Raw genomic sequence first — 23007 nt, 5'->3', positions numbered from 1 at the left:
ACCACTTGCTTTGGGCAAGTTTCCTAACTTCTCAGTGCCTCCATTTCTGATAAATGGGGATAATCATAGCATCTACTTCATGGGACTTAACTAGGTTATCCATGTTTAGTGCCAAGCACAGTACCAGGTAACTAGTAAGTACTCGGTAACTAAGCCCTAAAAAGAAAGGAATAAGACACAGCCTTTGCCACCCAGGAGTTTATAATCTAGCAAGGAAATAAGTCAAGTACATGACTAACTACATCTCAAGACATAATATGGTAAGATTGTAGGGAAGATTGTCTCCTTCTCATCTACCTTTCCCTGCTTCTCCCCTCCACCAACTAGCAACTTTGTTTGACTGATAAGGAACCTGGCTATGAGAATCAACAATAAAGCACCAATAGCTATTATTAAGCCCTGAGCATGTTCTAAGCATGGGGTCTCACGCCAAGTGGAATCCTGCAAGTAGGCAGTGTCCTTCTTATTTTGTATATGAGGAACGTGAGGTTCAGAGAGATGAAATTACCTGCCCCAAGTCAGCCAGAAATTGGCATATGGGATTCGAACTCAGGTCTGTCTGACTCTGAAGCTCATGCTCTTGAGTAAGATTGAGAAGTCAGAAAACCTAAGTTTGGGGCCTGGCTTTGCTGCAAGCTTTCTTTGTGGTCCTTCTCTTCTCTGAGCTTCAATGTTCTCATCTACAAAATGTAGGAGTTAGATAATCTGAGATCCCGTCAATGCTGATAGGAGTCAAGTTTCAAGGTTGAGCCATGTTGTTGACTGACCACTTCTGGAACAGCCACAATTGAAAAGCCTCTGGCTGAGTCTCATCAGACTTCTTGACTCTGCAGCTGGGTTTGGAGTAAGGAAAGGATGTTCCTCAGGCTCTAGCTACAGACTCCAGCCTTTCTGGCCTTCTAGACTTCTTCCCCAGAACCTTCATGAGGCCGCAGCTCCAGGAAGCACCAACAGGGACCTGTCTCCATATCACCCCTACTTCCAGCCCTGAGGGACTGCTCAGCACTGTTTGGTGCTCATCCTGTGTTCAACACCACAACCTCTCACTACTGCCCGTCCATCTCAGATAAAGCTTTTGTTATGGAGGAGAGTCGGGGAGACTCCCATAGACCCTGGAGTGTGACTTCTTCCTGTGAGATGGCAACCACCCAACCCAGACCCCCTCCCAAGTACTCCTGGAACCTACCTTTTGCCCTTTTCTTTTGTCCTTCAATGAGAGTGGAGCAAAGGGAAATGAGAGACTCGATGCCTCCTTTGGTGGCGATGAGGGAGAGAGGTAACACTTTCTCCATCACCTCAATCCATTCATCCAGGGCTTCCTCTTCCCCCTGACTCTGCCTGTTCCTGATCTCGTAAGTCAGGCTGTCACCTGGAGAGGGAGTGGGAAGTACAGGCTGAGAACAATGTGTTCTCTAGGGAGCCCCAAGCAGCCCTGTTGCACAAGGGTTACACCAGTAGGCTTTGAGGTTGAACTAGTTTTACCTCTTACTAGCTGTGTGATGGTGGGCAAGTCACTTATTCCCCTGAGCCTCAGTACCCTTCCCCGTTAAAGGGTTGGGTAAGGATTAATTGAGATAATACATGTGAAATGATTAACATGAGGTTTCCATGTAGAAAATATGCAATAAGACATTAAATAGCATTATTGTACTATAAGACCAGGGATGTGTCTGCCTTTATTGCTCTATTCCCATTGCCTAGTCCATTATCTGGACAATTAAATTAATTAACTGGAGTTAACAGCCCTGCTTAGCTCTTGGGGGAAGGTGAAGGACCACTGAACTGAGAGCTCCTCAGGGACAGGGCAGTGTGAGGGGATCGGGCATATCCCTATACATTGCAGCATCCACCGCACCTCATAGCAGACTGAGGTCTCATGATGGGATAACTCTGATCTTAATGAGGGTAGCACCTGATTCCAGGGCTGTGTGCGCTGGTCCACACCCAATTGGCTATACCAGTGGCTTACAGCTGGAATCAGTGCTGTTTGGCCCAGTGCCCACGCGGTAAAGGTCATTCAGTACTTTTAATATCACCTTTGGGCTGCTCTATAAAATAGCTAGTGTGCTCCACTAAAAAACTGTTAGAACTAATAAACAAATTCTGTAAAGCTGCAGGATACAAAATCAACATACAAAAATCAGGGGCCGGCCCGGTGGCACAGCGGTTAGGTTCGCACGTTCTACTTCTCAGTGGCCCGGGGTTCGCCGGTTTGGATCCCGGGTGCGGACATGGCACTGCTTGGCAAAAGCCATGCTGTGGTAGGCATCCCACATATAAAGTAGAGGAAGATGGGCATGGATGTTAGCTCAGGGCCAGTCTTCCTCAGCAAAAAGAGGAGGATTGGCAGTAGTTAGCTCAGGGCTAATCTTCCAAAAAAAAAAAAAAAAAGAACTACCATATGATTCAACAATCCCACTTCTGGGTATATATGAAAGGAAACAAAATCACTATCTCCAAGAGATATATGCACACCCATAGTCACTGAAGCATAATTCAGAAGAGCCAAGACATGGAAACAACCTAAGTATCAGTCAATGGATAAAGAAAATGTGTTATATACAATGAAATATTACTCAGTCATAACAAAGAAGGAAATCCTGTCATTTTAGACAACATGGATGAATCTTGAGGGTATTACGCTAAGTGAAATAAGTCAGACAGAGACAGACAAATGCTATATCATCTCACTTATATGTGGAATCTAAAAAAGTTGAACTCATGGAAACAGAGAGTAGATTGGTTGTTACAAGAGGCTGGGAAGTGGGGGAAATTGGGAGATGTTGGTCAAAGGGTACAAACTTTCAGTTGTAAGATAAATAAGTTCTGTGGATCTAATGTACAGGAAGGTGACTATAATTAACAATACCGTACTATATACCTGAAATTTGCTGTGAGTAGATCTTACATGTTCTCATCATACACAAAAAAGGCTACTATGTGATGTGATGGATGTGTTAATCAACTTTATTGTGATAATCATTTGACAACATACACATATATCAAATCATCACATTACACACTTTAAAATCACACAGTTATTTGTCAACTGTATCTCAATAAAGCTGGGAAAATTAAAAAATCAAATAAATAAAATAGCTAGTGTGGGTTCAAGTTTAGTTTCTATCTTGCTAAAAAATGAGATGGCGTAACAGGCTAGTGATGTTAGGCTTCATCACTTACGCAGCTAATGTCACAATCTGTTACGTTTTGGACAATCACGTGTTTGCCCCACTGGGGAGTGGAGGTGACGTGTTGTGACATGAGTGGGAGAATGTGTCACTGGAGAGGCACTGCAATGTGTCTTTTGCTTCCTCTGCACCACCCTCCACACTCCTCTCCCAGCACATGCTGACCGAGGGTGGGAAAGGAGGAGGCTGAGCAAGCCGGGACCAGCGTCATGGGGGGAAGGTACCCACCCTCAGGGCTGCACCCGGCCTGCAGACTCACCCCAGTGGCCCAGCCAGTGGAGAATCTCGTACAAGTGCTTCTCTTTAGTCTTAGCATCCTTGGAGAAGGAAGCAATTTTCTCCAGCAAGATGAATCTCTTCTTGCCCTTTTGCTCCATCTGGTGAGATTTTGCCTTTTCTTTTAAATCATATCCTAATTCTTCCTGGAAGTGGTTGATGACACAGTTGACATTGTCCAAGATGTCTGAGAGCTGGGAAGAAATATCCTATATGCGAAGCAGTAAATTGTAGTGTTTAGGGGTGTGAACTCTGGAGCCTGATACCATGTCCTAGCAGTGTAGACCTCAGTTTTCTCACTTGTAAAGTGGGGATTGTTATAGTATCTTTGTCACAGGGTGTTTGTAAAGATTAAATGAATTAATATTTGTAAGGCACTTAGGACAGTGTCTGGCACATAAAATAAGTGTTAGTTCTTATTACCATCATTCGATTATTTAGACCAGGTCAGGAAGGGAGAGAATACTAAAAATCCACAGCAAACCTTTCTTCAGAATTTGCTGGGGACTTCTGGACATCTCTCTTCACAAGGATCCAAAAGCAACAGACTGAAAAAATGAGGCCCCAAGAAACCCTCAGGGTCAGAGGATCCCATAAAAAAATGCACCAGAGGCTCAGGTTCAGGGTGATTCTGCCTTTGGCCGTTTCTCTGTGAGCGTTTAGGGCTCAGCTTGGGGGATTCTGACAGGTTTCCAGGAACAGACCTCAAATCACGAACTTTGGGCCCTTGCTCCTGCCCTACGAGGACCCTCCACCATGTGTCTCAGGGCCATCCTGGGGCTTCCAGTGGGCTGTTCCCTTCCTGGGCCCAGTGCTGCCTCAGGGGAACGGTTTGGTTCCGGCTTGCCCTGCAGACGCCAAATCTAGGAGGTGGATAATTTGTACTAATCTGTCTACAAACTCAGCTCGCTGAGGATCCCAGGACCCCTTAAAGCCCAGAGCTGGAATCTTGCCCAAATCTGGGATCAATCCCCAGCCTCCACATCAGACCCCAACAGAAAGGTGACTCCCTCATCTCAGGGGTTACCTCCTGAACCCGAGTTAGCTGGGCAGCCTCAATCCTCGAGAGAATGGCATTCACCGACTTGGGGGTCACCAACTGTGGGGGCTCGTCTTTTTCCATTTTGGATCACTCTGTCAGTCACAAAGATGTCCTGTGTCTCTGATACACAGGCCTGGACACGTGATGTTGGCTGCTTTGGGGTTAAGGACTCCAGCGCAGCTCCTGAGTACCCTCTGCCTAGCCACAGCTCCCTGTAACTGCCAGACATTGAGTTCTAACTGACCTTTTCTCCTGTGACATCATCAGTTGGATTGGAAGAATGACTCCCTGTCATCTATCTACTTGGTTATCTAGCTTTTTATCTGTGTGTTGCTTTTTTAAAATCACTAAATGTTACACTCCCAAACTAAACATTAATGGCTAAAAATAGGAAAATGCAAGTAGAAAAAGTTCTTTTCTGAAAGAGAACTGTTTTTTTTCTTTCTTTTTTTTTTTAAAGATTTTATTTTTTCCTTTTTCTCCCCAAAGCCCCCCAGTACATAGTTGTATATTCTTCGTTGTGGGTCCTTCTAGTTGTGGCATGTGGGGCGCTGCCTCGGCATGGTTTGATGAGCAGTGCCATGTCCGCGCCCAGGATTCGAATCAATGAAACACTGGGCCACCTGCAGCGGAGCGCGTGAACTTAACCACTCGGCCACGGGGCCAGCCCCTGTTTTTTTTTCTTGAGGAAGATTAGCCCTGAGCTAACATCTGCTGCCAATCCTCCTCTTTTTGCTGAGGAAGACTGGCTCTGAGCTAACATCCATGCCCATCTTCTTCTACTTTATATGTGGGATGCCTACCACAGCATGGCTTGCCAAGCGGTGCCATGTCCACACCCGGGATCTGAACTGGCGAACCCTGGAACGCCGGAGCGGAACGTGCGCACTTAACCACTGTGCCACCAGGCTGGCCCCAGGGAACTTTTTTTTAATTAGAGCCAATCAATAACTAATGGGAATATATTTGCATTTGTACCAGGGATCAAGGCTCAGTCAACACTGTGACTTACTAAAGTGAGTTTCTGGCACGTAGTAGGCACTTAATAAATGCTTGTTGAATGAATGAGTATGTAAGTACAAATACATATACATGGAAATTATTCTTCTGTGCTACTGAAAAGTATTCCCATTTAACAGATAAGGAATTAAACACTGTAAGTTCAGTTCTTGCAGTGCCATGGCCACTTAATAACTTGTCACCTGACACCTACCTGTCTCTCATGTACTATCATTCATTCACTTATTCAAAGTTAATTCTTTTATTGCCCATTCACTCAAAAAACACTTACTGGCAACAGTCTATGTGCCAGTCATGGGGGCTAGTGCTGGAAATACAGAAATGACCAAGACCTATTTCTGTCTTTGAGGCACTCATACCCTGGTTTATAGATACCCACCTATGTATACATCTGGCACTGGATAGTCCTTTAATCCCTTATGATTTCAGAGCATGTTGTAGTTTACAAACAACTTATTCATCCTTACAAACATGTGCGAGCCAGCTAAGGCTCAGAAGAGTTATGAGATTTATTTAAAGTTACAGAGCTGGAAGTACAGAGTCAGAACTCCAGCCTAGTTTCCTGATTCCCAATCTAGAGTCTTTTCTTTTTTTCCCCTTTCTCCCATGCCTCGCTTTCTTATTTCTTTTAAACCCAATCATACTGATAATTACATTACATATAAATGACCTAAACAAGCCAATTAAAAGATAAAGATTTTGAGATTCAATTAAGACAAAGTCAAGACTCAACGATGTACTATCTACAAGAAACATACTTTAGGGCTGACCTGATAGTGTAGTAGTTAAGTTCGTGTACTCTGATTGGTGGTCCTGGAGTTTGTAGGTTCAGATGCCGGGCAAAGACCTACACACCAGTCATCAAGCCACACTGTGGCAGATCCTACATACAAAAAATAGAGGAAGATTGGCACAGATGTTAACTCAGGGCCAATCTTCCTCGAAAGAAAGAAAGAAAGGAAGGAAGGAAGGAAAGAAACACACTTTAAATAAAAAGACACACATAGGTTAAAACTAAAAGCATGGAAAAGCGATAAACCATGATAATACTACTCAAAAGAAAGCTGAAGTGGCTATATCAATATCAGCTTTTAGAACAATAAATATTAGCAAACATAAAACAGGAAGGACATTCCACAAAGATAAAGGTTTCAATTAATAAAGGGGACACAGTCCTATATGTGTATGCACCTAATTTTGAAGCTAATACCATAGCTTCAAAATACATGAAGCAAAAAACTTACAGAAATGAAAGGAGAAATGGATAAATCCACAAGTATAGTTAGAGATTTCAACACTTCTCTTGCAGGAAGTGGTAGAAGTAGAAAAAAAATAAGTAAGGATATAGAGATTTCTTTTTTTTTGAGGAAGATTAGCCCTGAGCTAACTGCTGCCAGTCCTCCTCTTTCTGCTGAGGAAGACTGGCCCTGAGCTAACATCCACGCCCATCTTCCTCTACTTTATATGTGGGACGCCTACCACAGCATGGCTTGTCAAGCGGTGCCATGTCCACACCCGGGATCCAAATTGGCAAACCCCGGGCTGCTGAAGTGGAACATATGCACTTAACCGCTGCGCCACCAGGCTGGCCCCAGATATAGAGATTTTGAAAAACATTATCAAGCAACTCATCTCACTTGACATTTAAAGAACATTTCACCCAAGAACAGCAGGATACATTATTTCCAAATCCATATGGAACAATAATCTGGGCCATAAAATAAATATCAATACATTTAAGATCCAAATCATACAGAATATGTTCTCTGACTACAATGGAATTGCACTATAAATCAATAATTGGAGAGATATTTGGAAAATTCCCAAATATTTGTAAATTAAACAACAAAATTCTATGAGTCAAAGAAGAAATCACAAGGAAAATTATGAAATATTTTGAACTGAGTGAAAATGACAACATGACATATCAAAATTTGTGGGATGCTAAAGCAGTGCTTAGAGAAAGAAACTAGAACAGGGAAACTCAAAATAAGCTGAAGGAAATCATATGGATAAGAGTAGAAATCAATTTTTAAAAAATGGAGAAAATCAATGCAACCAAAACCTGGTTCCTTAAAAAGATTAATAAAATTGATAAAACTCACAGCCAGACCTTACCAAGAAAAAAAGAAAGAAGGCACAAATTACCAACATCAGGAATGAGAGAGGGGACATCACTACAGACTCTACAGTGGAAATAATAAAGGAGTATTATGAAAAAACTTTATGCCTATAAAGTTGGTAAATTGGATGAAATGGACAAATTCCTTGAAAGACACAACCTATCAAAGCTCACTAAAGAAGAGAAAATCTGAAAAGCCCTATCTCTACTCAAGAAATTGGATTTGGAATTTAAAACCTTTCCCTCAAAGAAAACTCCAGCCCCAGATGGTTTAATTGATGAATTTTGCCAAACATTTAAGGGAAAAATAATACAATTCTATACAAATTCTTCCAGAAAACTGAACAGTAGGGAACTCTTCCCAAATCATTTTGTGAGGTTAGCATTACCTGGTTACCAAAACCAGACAAAACTATTACAATAAAAATAACCAATATCCCTCACAAATATAGACAATGAAATGGAGGGGCCGGCCAGGTGGTGTAGTAGTTAAGTTTGCGCACTCTGCTCCGGCAGCACAGGGGTCGCAGGTGTGGGTCCCGGATCTAGATCTAGCACCACTCGTCAAGCCCTGCTATGGCAGCCTCCTACATCAAAACAGAGGAAGATTGGCACAGACGTTAGCTCAGCATCAATCTTCCTCAAGCAAAAAGAGTAAGATTGGCAACAGATATTAGCTCAGGGCCAATCTTCCTCACACACACACAAAAGAAATGGAAGCCACTGACTGGAAAAAAAATTATTTGCAAAACATATGTTTGATAAAGGACTTGCATCCAGAATATATAAAGAACCACTACAACTCAATAACAACAAAAAAAAAACAATCTAGTTTTTAAAATGAATAGAAGATTTGAATAGACATGTCACTAAAGAAGATAAATAAATGATAAATAAGGACATGAAAAGATTCTCAACATCATTAGTCATTTGGGAAATGCAAGTTAATACCACAGTGAGATGCCAAGGAGTCAGATGTCTGACAAGGACGAGTCAGACAATAAAAAGTGTGACAATAACAAGTGTTGAGGAGGATGTTGGGAAAGTGAAACCCTCCAATATTACTGGTGAGAATGTAAAAATGGTACAGCCACTTTGGAAAACAGTTTGGCAGTTTTTTCAGAAGTTAAAATATATATTACCATCCAACCCAGCAATCCTATTCCTAAGTATGACCCAAGAGAAATGAAAGCATATGTCCATACAAAGACCTATACACTACTATTCATAACCAGTTCTATTAGTAATAGCACAAACTTGCAAACAACCTAAATGTCCATCAACTGGTGAATGGATAAACAAATTGTAGTACGCCCATGCAGCAAACTATACTACTTCACATTAAAAAGGAATGAACACTGATACATGCAACAACATGGAGAATCTCAAAAGCGTTATACAAGTGAAAGAAGTCAGACACAAACTACTACAAACTGTACGATTCCGCTTATATGAAATCTAGAAGCACAAAACTGTATGGGCAGAGAGCAGATCAGCAGGTGCCAGGAGCCAGATGAAGGGAAGAGACTGACTGCAAAGGGCACAAAGAAAGTTTCTAAGTGAAGGAAATGTTTTGTCATGACTATGGTGGTGGGTACATGACTATATACATTTGTGAAAATTCACTATAGGGTACACTTAAAATTGGTGAATTTTGTAGTATGTAAATTATACCTCAATAAAGCTGACTTTAAAGAATGCAATGTTTTGGGCCAGCCCTGGTGGCCTCATAGTTAAGTTCAGTGTGCTCTGCTTTGGCAGCCTGGGTTCAGTTCCCGGGTGTGGACCTACACTGCTCTGTCAGTGGCCATGCTGTGCTGTCAGCCCACATACTAAAAAATAGAGGAAGATTGGCACAGATGTTAGCTCAGGGTTAATATTCCTCAGGGAAAAAAAAATGCAATGTTTTATAATGCCCAAGACTGTGGAGGGATTATGGGCAGACAGTGCAAGGGGCTGGAAGTTAGTCAGGAGGGTATTGGAGGGTGTAAGGAAATAACTCTCCCTCCTTTCGTAGGTGGCAAGTCTTCTCTACTTTCATACCCTTTTCCCTTGAGACTGGGATGCTCCCTCTTCGAGACATTAGTCCGTCCCAAGCCCATCTCCCATGGGCAGCTCTGTGGCCAGAAGCAACACCTTCACCATAGTTCGAAGGCCACGCTTAGGCGATCCCTAGCCCAGGAGAGATGTTTGTAAACATTTTTCTTTAAAGCAGCCAACCCCCTTTCTAAGCAAAGCCTGTTGTAGAACCTCAGTATCTAAAACAGATAAAAGCACTATCTTCTTGGAATACCTGATGGCTCAACTTCATGGTCATGTGTATTGCAAAATCATTCAATTTCAACAAGCTTGTTGTGATGAACCCAAAAATTTGGTATGTAAGACATTTGAGTGTATACATTTCTAAACTATTGTTTTGAAAATAGTTAAGGGGCCGGCCCCATGGCCGGATGGTTAAGTTTGCATGCTCCGCTTTGGCAACCCAGGGTTTCACCAGTTCGGATCCTGGGCATGGACGTGACACTGCTCATCAGGCCATGCTGAGGTGGCATCCCACATGCCACAACTAGTAGGACTCACTACTAAAAAAAAATATGCAACTATGTACTGGGGTGATTTGGGGAGAAAACGCAGGAAAAAAAAAATGAGTAGAGAGCTTCACCTGCCAGGTGAATCTCACTTAAAAAAAAAAGCGCTGTTAAAATATATTTAAAGTTTCTGGGTAAAAAATGGTAGATTAAACACATGTATCTACTTTTGCACTACTAAAAATACACTAAAACTATAGCAAAGGGATTTTTTTTTTAAGGCATAAATTCACAAGGACAGGGAAAGAGGAAAAGAGACAAGAGGAAAATACTTTAGGAAGCTGGGAAGCAGATGGATGAGTGGTTACTTAGACTAGAGAAGGCTGGATCCTAAAGCAACAATGGGGCGACCGTATGGCAAACGGAAGTGGTTGTGCCAGATGACTGACCATCCTGAGGAACAAGACCTAAAGATGCTGACATCAGCGGTTCCCAGCCAGATCCCCCTGCAGTGAAGCTCATGGCCCACAAGCTCCTTCCATGTACCTGAGCTGACAGAGCACAAACGTTTCCAATCAGCTTTTTGATAACCTGTCCTTAAACGTGAGCAGACAACCAAGGATTATAAGACCTCCAAGAAAAGAATCTAACATGAAAGAGACCAAAATAACAGAAAAAGAAATTTAGAGTAAACAGAGATTATGCAGAAAGAAGAAAACTTAAACAAAACTATCATGAATAGCTTTAGAGATAAGATAAGCTATTTCAACTCTGAAAATAATATGCTATAAAAAGGAATATTCGATTAATAAAAATAAAGTGAGTAATAAAACTTTTTTTTTTTTTAAAGATTTTATTTTTCCTTTTTCTCCCCAAAGCCCCCTGGTACACACTTGTGTCTTTTTAGTTGTGGGTCCTTCTAGCTGTGGCATGTGGGATGCTGCCTCAGCATGGCTTAATGAGAGGTGCCATGTCCCTGCCCAGGATTCAAACGGGCGAAACCCTGGGCTGCTGAAGCAGAGCGTGCAAACTTAACCACTCGGCCATGGGGCTGGCCCCTGAGAGTAATAAAAATCTTTAACACATTGAAAAACTCAGTAGCAGAATGGGAAGATAAAAAGTTGAGGAAGTCTCCCAGAAAACAAAGTGAAAAATATGGAAAGTAGGAGAGAAAAATAAGAAATCAGAAGGACCAGTCCAGCAGATCCATCACCTGAATTATATGAGTTCCAAAAAAGAAAGGACAGAGAAAATGGAAGGGAAGAAATCACCAATGGGATGATTCCAGATTGTTTCCCAGAAGTGAGAGGCAGTGAGTGCCCAGCACACAAACAGCCTTTCACCAAGACATATCGCTGCCATTTCAGAACACTGGAGACAAGGAGAGGTTCAGAGATGGGGAAAAAGTCACGAAGATAAGGAGTTAAAAGGCTGCAGACTTTTCAAGGATAGGGATGAAAGCTAGAGGTACTGTTGCAATGCCTTCATAATTCCAAAGGAATTCAATACCCAGCTAAATGATCAATCAAGTGTCAGAGTAAAATAATGTCCATGTCCAACATGCAAAGTTTCAAAACAGTTTACCTCCCCCTTTCTCAGGAAGCTTCTAGAAGATGGTCTCCTCTAAAAAATAGGGAATAAATCAAGAAAGAGGAAGACCTGGAAAATGGCAAATAAAAGATCTAACAAAGGAGAGAGGCAAAGAAAATGCCAAGGAGGATGAGAAAGGTGATGACAGATTGCCAGATGTGCAGGAAGGGTACAGGATGAAGACTCAGATTGGAGCAGGTCTGAAGGTTCAGCAGAGGTGTCTTCAAGAAGAAGAAGATGAGGGGCTGGCCCCGTGGCCAAGTTCGCACACTCTGCTTCAGCAGCCCAGGGTTTCGCTGGTTCCAATCCTGGGCAGGGACATGGCACCGTTCATCAGGCCATGCTGAGGCAGCGTCCCACATGCCACAACTAGAAGGACCCACAACTAAAAATATACAACTGTGTACTGGGGGGCTTTGGGGAGAAAAAGGAAAAATAAAATCTTTTTTTTAAAAAAAGAAGAACAAGATGGAATATCTGCTGTACCTAGATATTCTAAGAAGAGATTTAGGCAACCAGGGGAAGATCGTGTGATAAATACATAGAAAACTAAACAAATGAAAAAACAAGATAATTTTTTTTTTGAGGAAGATTAGCCCTGAGCTAACTGCTGCCAATCCTCCTCTTTTTGCCGAGGAAGACTGGCCCTGAGCTAGCATCCGTGCCCATCTTCCTCTACTTTATATATGGGATGCCTGCCACAGAATGGCTTGCTGAGCATGCCATGTCCGCACCCGGGATCTGAACCAACGAACCCTGGGCCGCCAAAGCGGAATGTGTGCACTTAACCGCTGTGCCACCGGGTCGGCCCCCAAGATAATTATTAGTTCCAGGGAAAAAAGTTTTGCAGGAAAGGAAGAGTAATCAAAGTTTTCTACATGGTTCAACTCTGAACAGCATATGTAGTCACAGTTTTGTAAGAACTGAAAATTGAACTACCAAAAATCATCGAATTAAATTTGGCAGATGGGAGATGGGAATGAGGTATAAGTGGTGGGGAGAGACGAAGGGAAAAAGTTAAACCCTCAAATCTGCCCCCATTATTTATGGGGGCTGGGGCAAGACTACAAGTTCTTGGAGACTCACATACTAAATATTTCAATGTTACAAATTAAGCTAACAAATACCTTCTAAACTTCTGACTTTACAAACACACCTTCATAAGGACCTGGAAGACCAGGTTCTAAATTAGAGTTTTTGGAATCCTCACAGTTCTACACTAGAAGATAGCTGCCCCCAGCCCCTGGCGCCTGCCTGACCCTCTTTCCTGCTGTCATTGCCTCTGTCCTGCATTAAGAGAGCCTCACACAGGGTCCTGTGGACACCCGAGCTTGTGCTCACGTCTCTGGTGGCAAATAGCTGCCCCTTGGCTACCCCTCAGGACTAGGGATGCCCACAACACCAGCAAAGTCTCCCTAGGGAGGGGAAATCCAAGGAAGAAGCTGGTGCAGGACTGGGAAGGAGCTGGGCAGGGAATTCCAGGGCCCCAGGTATTCAGAATATGGCCTATAAGGGGGTCTGTGGGCTTTGGTTGGGCATATCTGCTTGGATTCCTCCCCCTAGGAGGGACACAGCTGGAGGAGGGCCAGAGATATGAAGGTAAAATGCTAAAAGAAACAGCTTGAAAGAGCTGAAAATGGCTGCCTCTGGGGAGGAAGAGATGATGGAGCCTGGGGCGCTTATGTTTTTCTTAACCAATCTTACAGTTATCTGACTCTTTAAAATGGATGTCTATGTATTCTAAGAAATACTTCATTGAAAAAATAAAAACTTTAAAAATAAAATGTGATTGATAAAAGTTTATGGAACCTCTGAACCACTTCTGCTATGCCTGGAGGTCTCAATAACAAAGTTTGAAAACCACAGGACTAGGCCCTCATTTGAACCCACTTAGGTGGGGCCAGCCTGGTGGCGCAGCGGTTAAGTTCGCACGTTCTGCTTCTTGACAGCCCACGGTTTGCTGGTTCGGATCCCAGGTGCGGACATGGCACCGCTAGGCACACCATGCTGTGGTAGGCGTCCCACATATAAAGTAGAGGAAGATGGGCACAGATGTTAGCTCAGGGCCAGTCTTCCTCGCCAAAAAGAGGAGGACTGGCTGCAGTTAGCTCAGGGCTAACCTTGCCTGGAAAAAAAAAAGAAGCCATCTAGGTATTGTGAGGAATATGAACCATAATGGAGTTTCTCTCTTCAGTGGCTCCCAAGAATGAATCCCCCTTCCTTTCCTCTCCTTTAATTTAGGACTTCTAGTTCCGGTTGGTTGTTTCCCTACCTTTCCCCTTCTAGACTCCAACTTTCTTGCAAGCAGGACTCGGTTCACAATTCTTTGTATCTCCAGAACCTAGTACAGTACCAAGCACAGAGTACAGGCTCAGCTAAGTGTTGACGAATGAAGGAAAATGGAAGCATCTTTACCCAGGCTTTGGAGGGAAGGTGTTTCATCCCTTTCGGCACCCGTTTGCTTGGGGCCCTGTCAGTTACTAGCCCTGAGACCTTCAGCATATTCATTAAATAGCTTTGGTTTATAATTCCCTTATCTGCACAACATAGTATTTATCGCACATCTTTAATTCTTATAAAAGATTGGGCCCCAGTCCCTAATTGTTCACCGTCTGGTGGGGACCAGATCTCAAAAGAAGTAACTTCAGGGTCACGTGAGAAGCACGTGCATGCCCCCCACCCCCGCCCAGGGCAGGGATTTCGGGGGATCTGTCTGCTTTTTTTCCTCAAAGGCTGTACGCCCAGCGCCTGGAACAGTTCCCGCACATAACGGCACATAACGGGTGCTCAATAAATAGTTGTTGAAAGAATGATTTAATTAAAAAGTGTTAAAAATAACTATGCACGGGATAAAAAACGCTTTGTGAGGTGCAAAGATACCCCTATATTCGGAATGAATACTTCGGTCCAGCTCCTGGTCCTGGGAGCGAGCGCGTGGGAGCCCGCCGCTCCGAGCGCCCGTGCGGGGCGGCCGCGCCAGCCAAGTTGCGAAGGCCGAGAGGGGGCGGGCGGGAAGGCAGGAGAGCCCGCCCGGGATCGCGCTCAGGCCGCTGCGCGCAGCCGGGGGCTCGGCTCCAGCCCTCCTCCAAAGCCCGAGCAGGCGCGCCCCGCCCCCCGGTGGGCGGGACCCGGACCCGGCGGCGCGGGGGCGGGGCCTGGCTCTCCGCGCCGGGGGCGGGGCCAGACCCGGGAGCTCCGGGCCGGTGCAGGGCCCGGCTGAGCGGCGGGAGCCACCGGACTCCCGGCCACCAAGGGGTGCGACCCCCCACTGGCCCCGCCTTCCCGGCTGCGGCCCGGCCAATCAGAGCGGCTTTTACTGGCGGGTGGGCCGAGCCGGCCCAGCTGCTCGGAGGCTCTGGCATGGTAACGTCCCCGCGCGGGGGTGGAGGGGCCCGGGGCGGTCCCACAGCGTCCCCGGCGGCCCGAGCCTGGGCCCGGGGGGCGGGAAGGCTGCCGGGGGTACCCGGGACCCCGGGGGAGGGCGCAGGGATTGAGAGGTTAGGGAGAGAACCCTGAGAGGGGGGTGGGGGCGGGGATTTGGGGGAGAAGGGGTGGGGGAGGCCATGATGGAGGATGGCTGGGGGTGGGGGTGGGGGGTGTTGAGGGGAGCGAGAGTTGCGGGACTGGATGAGGAGGAAGAAGGGAAGAAGCGAAGGGTGGGTTTGTGGAGAAAGGTCGGAAAAGAAGGGAGGGGGCGGGAGATGTGGGAAGCGTGGGACAAGGGGAGAGCTGAGGGCCGCAGTTTCCCCTCTTGGGATATTTGGCGTGCGACATGCCCCTCCCCTGGACCCAGTGCGTGTCCCCTTTGGAAGCCCTGGATGCCCCACAAAACCTGCAGGAGACCCCCTCCTTCATTTCCCCACACCGTCTCCTGAGGTGAGGAGGGGGCATTGTCTCCTGAGGAAGGGGACTTTCGGCCCCCACCCAGTCTTGGATAGTCCGAGAAATGGACCAGCAGAGGCCCCCTGGTCCCGACCCTGGCTTTACCATCAACAAACTGTGTAACAATTCTGTGTGACCTTGGGCAAGTCACTACCTTTCTTTGGGCCTCAGATTGCCCATCGATTTAAAAAAAAAAAAAAAAAAAGGAACATGCGTGAGAATGATATCTCAGATCTCTTCCAGCTCCGAAATGGGGTGGTTCTTGAGAGAGTTCAGGAGAATGGGTTCTAGAACGTGGGGAAGCGAGGAGGATGGAGCTGGAGGCGAGGCCTTCAGCTGGGGCTGCAGAAAATCCCCAGGGATATGGGGGGATGGGAGGCACAAAGCCTGCAAGGCTGGGGCAAGCTAGCCAGCGCCTCTGGAATCCTGTTGAAGGAATGGAAGAACTCTAAGTAGAAGAGGAGGCTGAGACTTAACCCAAGGAAGATGAAGACCAGAAGGAACATTCTGTTCTTCAGAGGGAGAGGGACAAGGAGATGGCAGTATCAGAGAGAAGCAGTGGAAGATATTTTCTAGAAAGACAGCCAGTATCTTTGGGGAGTGGGAAGAATAAGGCAGCTGGTACAGGGGGGTGGGGATTAGGATGGTCGTGAAAACAGGGAGAGAGGGGCTAGTGCTGTTTGGGTGAGCTGAAGAAGGGCAGCAAGTAGACAGACCACAGGGTAATCAGCTGGTCTCTCAGCCTCCACGATACTTTTCTTTTTGATGATGGCTACCTACCTCTTTCTGAGAGATGTGCCTCCCAGCCTTCGTTTTCCAACACAAATCCCTTCAGGGAGTGCGGCAGACCAGGCTAACCCAGGATCACCTGGCTGGCTGAGGATTTCAGGATTGTGTGAGGATTGGGGTGAAAAGAAAACAGGGGAATGAATTTGAGTGTAAGAAATACCTGTGGCGCCATCCTCCTTGCTAGGAGGCAGCTTTGTGGAGTAGCACAGGCTTTGGAATCAGACTTTTTGGATTCCAAACCTGCCTCTGTCGTTTAATCTCTTGTTATTTAATCTCTCTGAACCCCAGTTTCTTTATAAAATGGGGATAATAACCTTTAAGATGGTTGCAAGGATTTAAATGAGTGTTTGGCATGGTATCTGGCTCATAATAAGCACTCAGTAAATATTAGCTATTAGTTGTTATTATTCCCTTTCCATTCTCTTTCTTCTGGCTCTGCATTCTTGTCCTTTTCTCCTTTTGTTCTTTTTTCTGAATCTTTACTTTTGACATACCCCACAGATGTGGAGGCTAAGAACTGATTGCATCTTGGTGGGGGGGAGTTCTTCCACTGGCCCAGGTGAGCACATGTTGATCAAATGATCAATTGTCTCTTCCTCATCTCTCCTCAGCCCACAAATGTGTTTTTGTTCCAGAGAAGACACAGGATCTGCTTCTCTTTCAGCTCCCTTTTCTGTATCCCTCTCTCACATGAGTTACTTTTTCAGATTCTCACCCAGAAGTGTAATAAAACCTAAAGTTGTACAGGCACTGCAGCAAGTGACATAGGGACAGAGGTGTTTCAGGAAAGAAAGAAAGTATACACATCCCACAGGGGAGGCTCAGGGAAGGGAGGGCTTCAGAAGTTCTATAGTAATTTACGTTCATTCTGTTGCTCTGGTCTCTGTGGGGAACTGTCCAAAACAGGCCGTGTCTGCATCCTGGCCAGGGGTCTCCATTCCAAGTTAAAGATGGTCATATACAGTTAGTATTTTATTATTTAGGTTTTCCCATGCCATTATTTGATTCCACTTCCCTTTTCTCATTCACGCAGACGTCTGCCAAGCTGCCTCTCATTACAGTCAGCCTTTACCCAGAGAATTTATACAGATGTACCTGGGACCTGCGTACACACACATTTGCCTACTTTAGGATAGTCCAGTATGCAAAAATAAGGTTAGGTATGAGTCTGCATTTTATCACAGCACTTTGTGTGCAGGGCCCTGACTAGACACTCAGAGGAGGCTTAAAAGGAAAAAATTCAATCCCTGAATGTAGGGAAATCCCCACCTGAGAGGGAGACAGGCATTCCCATGTGAAAACACCCAGAAAACATCCACCGAGTAGCATGTCACTCTATGCAAAGTAGTGCAGCATTTATCCTGAGGGGACACAGGTAGGTAGGAGTGTGTATAAGTGGGGAGGGTAGTCATAGAGGTAACTTGAAGGAGGTGAATATGGATTGTCTTGAACAAAGTGAGAGACAAAGTGGAATAAAAGAAACAAGTGGAGTAATCTAACAATTCCTGTGCAGAGAGGAGGAGGGAAGCCATTGAGTCAGGATGAGCCGAGAAGAGTGTGAGTGGGCCCTGTTGAAAGGCTTTGAATGTTAGGTAAGAGATTAGGGTGGGCAATGGGGAGGCACCACTAGTTCTTAAGCAAGAACATGTTGGATCCTTGCTGATTTAACCACATGGGTCACAGGGGCTGTGCTAGAGAGAAAAAGCAGACCTGCTTCCTGTAGGAAGGACTGTGCTTTTAAGGAAGTAGGGCTGGAGGGCAGATTGGATCTGGTACTAGCTGTATCCCCAACCAGCAGTGGGACCTTGGACTGATTATTCCCCTTTAATTTTCTCATTTAAAAGAAGGGGATTATCTTTTTTTTTTTTTTTTTTTACAACTGTGACATTCTGTGTTCCCCCAGTAACTACTAGCCTTTCCAATAGCTTTGTTTTGTGGAATGAGTCTAACAGTCATTAACTCAACAAATATTTATTAGCACCTACTGTGTGCCAGTCAGGAGTAGTAAGGAAAATACAGTGAGATAGGATATTGGGGTGAGCAAAAACAGTCCCTGCCCTTTAAAGTTTTCAGCCTAGTGAAGGCAGCAGATATTTCATTGATTCCAAGACACACATTTTAACATTTCTGAAGTCAAGAGGCATCTTAAATTCAGTTGAGTATCATAAATCAGTTGGCAGCATTTGTTTTTTATTAGTGCCACATAAAATAATAGTACAATCAGAATTGTACAAATAACTGTAAAATTCTAATGGATAATTGCTGAAGGAGAAGGTACAAGGTGTATGACCATGTGTAAAAGGGCTCTGACTAGTCCACCGGGTTAGGAGGAAGGCTTTCCTGGGAAATGACAACTGGATAGATGTGAAGGATATGTAGGCGAGGTGTGTGGCGTTAGCAGGAAGATTGCCCCAGGCAAAGGTGGATGCCCGAGGTGGAGAACTGAGAGGTGAGTGTGGCTGGAGCCAGACCTGGAAGCTCAGCATAGGTGAGGCTGGCAAGGCAATTGGGGAGCAAACCTGCCACAGCCTCCCAGGCTCTGGGCAGGGGTTTTGGTCTTTACCCTAAGAACAGTGGGAGCCATCAAAGAGTTTTAAGCAAGGGAGTAACATGGTCTGAGTGCATTTTGATGATCTGTAGATTGAAGTAAATGTGGGGAGACCCCTGCATTTTGGGAGCCCACTGCAGTAGATCAGATGGAAAAAGGGGTGGTGAGGTTGGAGGAGGAAATGGAGAGAAATAGATTTAAGAAATCTTTCGGAGGTAAAATGAAGAGAACTCAGTGATGTATTGACAAGGAAGAGGGAGATGTGCAGAGTGACTCACAGGTTTCTGTCTTGGACAACTGCATGGTGGCACCAGTCTCTGAGATGAGCAGCCCTGGAGCCTGGTAGGATCCAAAGATGGTTATGTAGCAACTGGGATGTTAGGATCCTAAGGCAGCTGGAGATGGGAAAGTGTGGCACAGGGAATTGGATTTCCTCCCATGTGGGTTGGTTTCTGACTTCCCATGCTGAGGACAGTTTCAGGGCATAGGAGCAGGTCTGAATATGGGACTAGGGTTAACACTGAGGAAAGGTGGTTCAAGTTGGAGTAGTTTGGCTTATCTCCTCTCCTCAGGACAGATAGTGCTAAAGGTAGATATTAGAAAGTATTTTTAAGGGCCGGCTCCGTGGCCAAGTGGTTAAGTTTGCGCGCTCCGCTGCGGTGGCCCAGGTTTCGGATCCTGGGTGCGGACATGGTGCTGCTCGTTAGGCCACATTGAGGCGGCGTCCCACACCCCACGGCTGGAGGGGCATGCAACTAGGATGTACAACTGTGTACAGGGGGGGTTTGGGGAGATAAAGCAGAAAAAAAAAAAAGTATTTTTAAACACTGAGCCTTCTCAGTATAGTGTAAATTGGGGAAGTAGGGCAGTTGGGCAACAGTGAGGTGGCTCCCCTTTGGCTAGCTACCACCTTTCCCTGGAACTCTTCCCTACCACCCTCCAACTTTTAAGCCAAGAGGAGGAAGGGCACGGCCTTTTAGCTTCATCTCCAGGCCTCAGTTCACTTAAAAAAATTATTTTTGAATGGATAATGTAGTCATATGGGTGCATATTCACAAAGAGCATACAGTGAGAAGTTTCCCTTCCACCTCTGCCCCGCTTCTACTGATTTGTGTGTTGTTATTTATCTCTGATTTTTATACAAATGATAAAACTTTGCTGCACTTTGCTTTCTACCCACTTGTTAATGTATATTAGAGATTGTTCCATATCAAGACAATGAGCTCCTTTTTTTTCTTTTGTGTTAATTCTTTTTTTATGACTGCATAGTATTCCATTTTATGTTTGTGTATAATTTCGTAGCTACTTACTGATGGATATTTAGGCTGAGTCCAGTTGTCTGTTTTTACAAACAGTGCTGAAATGGAAACCTTGTACACACGTCATTTTGGCCAGATGGGACTATATCTATAGGATGAATTTTTAAAATTTGGAAGTTTCTATATAGAGAGTATTTGTTCCTTCCTTCCTTCCCTCATTTATTCAATATTTATTGAGTTCCCATTATGTGCCAGATACTGTGGCAGGGACCAGGAATCTAGCTTTGAACAAGTCAGATGTGATCCCTGCCCTCATGGAATGTTATTACCCTCTAGTGAGGGGAAACATAATAATGACAAAGTTGTGTACACAAGGAAACTAAAGAGGGAATTAGAGAATAAATTGGAAGGATCTGCTTTAAATAGAGTCAGGGAGGCTTTTAGAGCAAGTGATATTTAAGCAGAGGACTAAAGGATGGGATGCGGCCAGCCATTATGTGTAGGACAGGGAGACCTCGGCTGTTCAAAGCCTCGTCCACAGGGAGGTGAGTTCAGGATCTCTGGGGCAGGAGGCGTAGAGCTAAAGAGATGAGGGAGATGATTGAGAGTGGAAGATGTCAAGGAGAGTGATTGACTAAAGATGAGGCCAGTTGGGGAGCGGGGCAGGTAGTGAAGAGAGGAGAGTTAGACTAGTACTTACGGAGGACTAGTTTGGAGGGCTTTGGGATTGAATCTCTGTAATGGTAAATTCAGGTGGGGAACAGAAAAAGAGGCCACTTCCTCCCTGGATACTTTGGGAATGAGAGACCCCTGTGTAACTGGTTTGAGGGAGGCACAGTCTTGCCCACAGGCAAGAGAATGGATGAAAAGCCTTGGGAAGGGCCAGTCTGTGCCTGTAGTGGAGTCTCCTCCGTCTTTTCTGTGGCTTTGGCAAAGTGGAAACTTCAAAATAAAGATGACATTGAAGGGCGTGGCTCTGGGCTGGCAGAAGAGAGAGCAGACCTACTCAGGACTCAGAGCTGTGGGTGGGCAAGAAATTGGGCTTGGAGACCCTTCCTCTGAACTTTGTGCTCCTTTTTCATTCTCACCCCTCTGCTTCCCTTCTGCAAGCCCATCTCTTTGCCCATCCTGGGTCCTATGACTTTTCTCTCCCTCAACAGTCGGTTCCCGATTCTGGTCCCCGGCCCCCAGCAGCGCCTGCCCCCTTCCCACCGGGGCCCCCCATGATGCCACCACCCTTCGTAAGTTTTATGTCTTTCCCTGGGCTTGGCTTTTCCAGCCTGCATCCCCAACTCCCCAGTCCCTAGCACTGCTGCATCGCCAGCACGGTTTTTGTATAGTGCCCCCTTCTGCTGCCCTTGGAAGAGGGATGGTTTTGCTTGGGCATTGGGGTGGGAGGAGCTGCTGTTAAGCTCTCAGCCCATGAAGTTGACAGTTCCCCCTTTGTCTTTTTGTCATCGGGACACGCTGGGGCTGGGGTAGGAGAAGTGGAAGGAAAAGACCCCATTAGTGTGAGGGCAGGTGGGCTGTCTTTCTCTTTCACTACTCCTTATCTGTATTCTTTAAATAGGCCACAGAAGTCAGGCTGGAATAGCAACTGGTAGTCATCAAGTTGGAGAAAAAGGGATGGGAGGCAGGGGACTGGGGGATTTGGGTACCTGGACACCTGCCTCTGGCCCTGCATCTGAGAAGCTTCTTTGGGGAGAGCTGCTGAAGAGGTGGAGCCTTCCAGCCACAGTCTGGTGGCGGTTACACTTCCCTTTTCCTCCTCCCTTCCCTACCTCTCAAGAAGCTGTGTGCTTGCCAGTTAGACTCAGAGGACCCCCCAGTTATCAGTCTTTCTCAGTGACGAAGAGGGAGGCAGTTTCATGCTGTGTACTTCTCAAACTAAAGCCTTGGAATTGCCTCAGAGCTGGGAGGGAGGGTTGGGAAGGGTGGGAGACAAGTGGATGTTTCCTGACAGGTTTAAGGCAATGTCTCTCTGCTCAGTGTCTCTTCCTTTCCTCATTTCTAGATGCCCCCTCCAGGAATCCCCCCACCCTTTCCTCCAATGGGGCTACCCCCCATGAGTCAGAGACCACCAGCTATCCCCCCCATGCCACCTGGCATCATGCCCCCAATGCTTCCACCAATGGGGGCGCCACCACCACTCACACAGGTAATCTTTTCCCCTGCACCAGGGCCTCAGAAAACCCTGTGAGTTTAGCTGTGGGTGGAGATGAGAGTCGGCATCAGGATTTCAGAAACTGGGGAGGGAATGGAGGGAGCTTCTGGCCAGGCCCCTGTGGATGTGTCTGCTAAATGACTGGAGAAACTCTAGGCGAGGCTGAGAGCCCCAAACCTGGAGATTTCCTGAGGAGCCCCCTGAGGATCATAGCCCCTGTCTCTCTCAGGACCCTGCCCACCTTGTGCCTGCCCTCACCTTGGTAGCTGGTTTTCGTCTTCTTTGTATCCATAGATCCCAGGAATGGTACCTCCCATGATGCCAGGAATGCTGATGCCAGCGGTGCCCGTCACTGCAGCGGTAAGCTCGGGGGCCGCCAGGAACCCCTGTGGGTCTGACGTGGAGGACAGGGATGTGGCTTCCATTCTTTCTCTCTTCTCTTTGGATCACCTTGGTCCCTGGCAGCACTGCCCACACTTGAGTTCTCTTCACCCATGTACTCTGCTCTTCTGGTTTCCCACTCATCCCCAAAGGCATGCACATTCTCTCTTGTTACTCCCTCCCCCTGCTGTGCCCAGCTCCCTTAAGGAACACAC

General features: G+C 45.8%; 2 protein-coding genes across 10 annotated transcripts in view; one reads left to right on the top strand and one right to left on the bottom strand.

The window, feature by feature from the left end:
- PRPF40B (pre-mRNA processing factor 40 homolog B) overlaps window positions 1–23007 on the top strand; it is a 58279-nt gene that overhangs the window by 22297 nt on the left and 12975 nt on the right. For 6 of the 9 annotated variants that reach the window (XM_046643620.1, XM_046643630.1, XM_046643640.1 and 3 more), the window contains exons 2-3: window positions 22262–22405; window positions 22706–22771. In XM_046643620.1, coding sequence (XP_046499576.1) covers window positions 22262–22405; window positions 22706–22771 — 210 coding nt within the window. Of the gene's footprint in view, window positions 1–14903; window positions 15133–21407; window positions 21489–22261; window positions 22406–22705; window positions 22772–23007 lie in introns of those variants that run through there. The other 3 variants (XM_046643682.1, XM_046643645.1, XM_046643663.1) reach the window with 3 other exon arrangements.
- Window positions 1–23007, bottom strand: part of FAM186B (family with sequence similarity 186 member B) — a 33426-nt gene that overhangs the window by 9160 nt on the left and 1259 nt on the right. The window contains exons 3-4 of the mRNA XM_046643744.1: window positions 22670–22797; window positions 1187–1369 (exon numbers count right to left, since the gene is read on the bottom strand). The gene's annotated coding sequence lies outside the window, so the exon portion shown is untranslated. The remainder of the gene's footprint in view (window positions 1–1186; window positions 1370–22669; window positions 22798–23007) is intronic.

The sequence above is a fragment of the Equus quagga genome, chromosome 1 (genome assembly GCF_021613505.1).
Source record: "Equus quagga isolate Etosha38 chromosome 1, UCLA_HA_Equagga_1.0, whole genome shotgun sequence".
Taxonomy (NCBI): domain Eukaryota; kingdom Metazoa; phylum Chordata; class Mammalia; order Perissodactyla; family Equidae; genus Equus; species Equus quagga.
The sequence above is the reverse complement of the archived record's forward strand: the minus strand, read 5'-3'. Positions and strand labels throughout refer to the sequence as shown.